Source organism: Meleagris gallopavo, chromosome 3 (genome assembly GCF_000146605.3).
Source record: "Meleagris gallopavo isolate NT-WF06-2002-E0010 breed Aviagen turkey brand Nicholas breeding stock chromosome 3, Turkey_5.1, whole genome shotgun sequence".
NCBI lineage: Eukaryota > Metazoa > Chordata > Aves > Galliformes > Phasianidae > Meleagris > Meleagris gallopavo.
The window spans coordinates 92951826-92953144 of record NC_015013.2 but is presented as its reverse complement, the minus strand read 5'-3'; the positions used below and the strand labels follow the sequence as shown (position 1 = coordinate 92953144).

Genomic DNA, 1319 nt, shown 5'->3' with positions numbered 1-1319 from the left:
TGTGAAACAACACAAGACAGGCTGCCTCCTTTCTCCAGAACACAGTTTTCAAAGCAAAAGGGGAACCAACATGTTGACACAACACACCCAATGCACAAGACAACGACTAAGCTCAAGGAAAGCAAATTAAGTCGAAGGCAGGCAGGGAGCGCAGCGCAGTGCAACTAGCAGCGTCTCAAGCCAAACGCACCTGGGAATCACAGAACAGCCCTCTAAGGATGCCTGGAATGGGGTCTGCACCTCACAAAGTGGCCACAAACACGACTGCATGAGTAGCACACGATGGCATCACTGAGGAGACCACATCACTCCTGCAGAGCTTTGGACAAGCCTTCCAACACCTGCCATGAGATGCGCCTTCCTCAACACTCCAATCACACCCAAAGATGCCGACAGGGTCAAAGGATCAAATCCACAACACAAGGAAATGAACAGGAAGTGTTGTGGGAAGACAATGACACCCCACCTCATGACTTCTCTGGGTTGGGCATGCAACAGCAGCGTTCTGCACAGTGCTGCCATGCGCAGAGGCTCTCTCCAAGCCCTCAGGCACTCACACAGCAGCATAAAAGCCGGCCCTGTGCCTCGCTCCCTCACACCACTCCCCTGTCGTCTTCTGCTCTGTGCTCTTCCAGGTGAGCTGCAGCCCCCACAGACCTTCTTTGGCCACCCCACCTGGCTTTGCTCTACATTCCCCTCTGCCCACAAACTCTGCAGCCTTTCCACCTCTTCTGTCATGCTCCCCACAACCCCAAACCATACCTCCCTGCCGCATGGGAACGGAACAGCATTGCTTCCCTCACCCCTCAACTCCCTCCACTCACCCAACACCCTTTCTTTCAGGTACCCTCCACCCCACAGCCATGTCCTGCTACGACCTCTGCCGCCCCTGTGGACCCACCCCGCTGGCTAACAGCTGCAACGAGCCCTGTGTCAGGCAGTGCCAGGACTCCCAGGTCGTCATCCAGCCCTCCACCGTGCTGGTCACCCTGCCGGGACCCATCCTCAGCTCCTTCCCCCAGAACACCGCCGTCGGATCCTCCTCATCAGCTGCCGTGGGCAGCGCCCTCAGCGCCCAGGGAGTGGCCATCTCCTCCGGCGGCTTCGGCTTCGGAGGCCTGGGCTGCTTCAACGGCGGCAGAGCCCGCTACCCCTGCTAAGGGCCTGCGCCCACACCCTCACACCAACCACCTGCACCCTGCAAGGCGCCTCACGCACTGACCTCACGTCTCTGTGTCACCTATGGCCCAAGGGCTCACCAGCCATGGCTCCTCTTTTCATGGAATGAAACAGAGAAGGATGGAACAACTTCAGACCAT

At 58.1% G+C, this 1319-nt stretch overlaps 1 protein-coding gene across 1 annotated transcript; it reads left to right on the top strand.

Moving 5' to 3' along the window:
- Positions 1–7: 7 nt before the first annotated feature.
- LOC104910492 lies at positions 8–1304 on the top strand. Its single transcript, XM_010709410.2, has 2 exons — positions 8–635; positions 844–1304. The coding sequence occupies exons 1-2, from the start codon at positions 347–349 to the stop codon at positions 1158–1160; spliced, it is 606 nt and encodes a 201-aa protein (XP_010707712.2). The 5' UTR covers positions 8–346; the 3' UTR covers positions 1161–1304.
- The last annotated feature ends 15 nt before the right edge of the window (positions 1305–1319 follow it).

What these genes read in the sequence shown, in the direction of transcription:
- LOC104910492 (XM_010709410.2), top strand. Translation starts at nt 347, where the DNA reads ATGAGATGCGCCTTCCTCAACACTCCAATCACACCCAAAGATGCCGAC. An exon ending in TCTGCTCTGTGCTCTTCCAG is followed by an intron (nt 636 to 843) that starts GTGAGCTGCAGC and finishes CCTTTCTTTCAG; the next exon opens with GTACCCTCCACCCCACAGCC.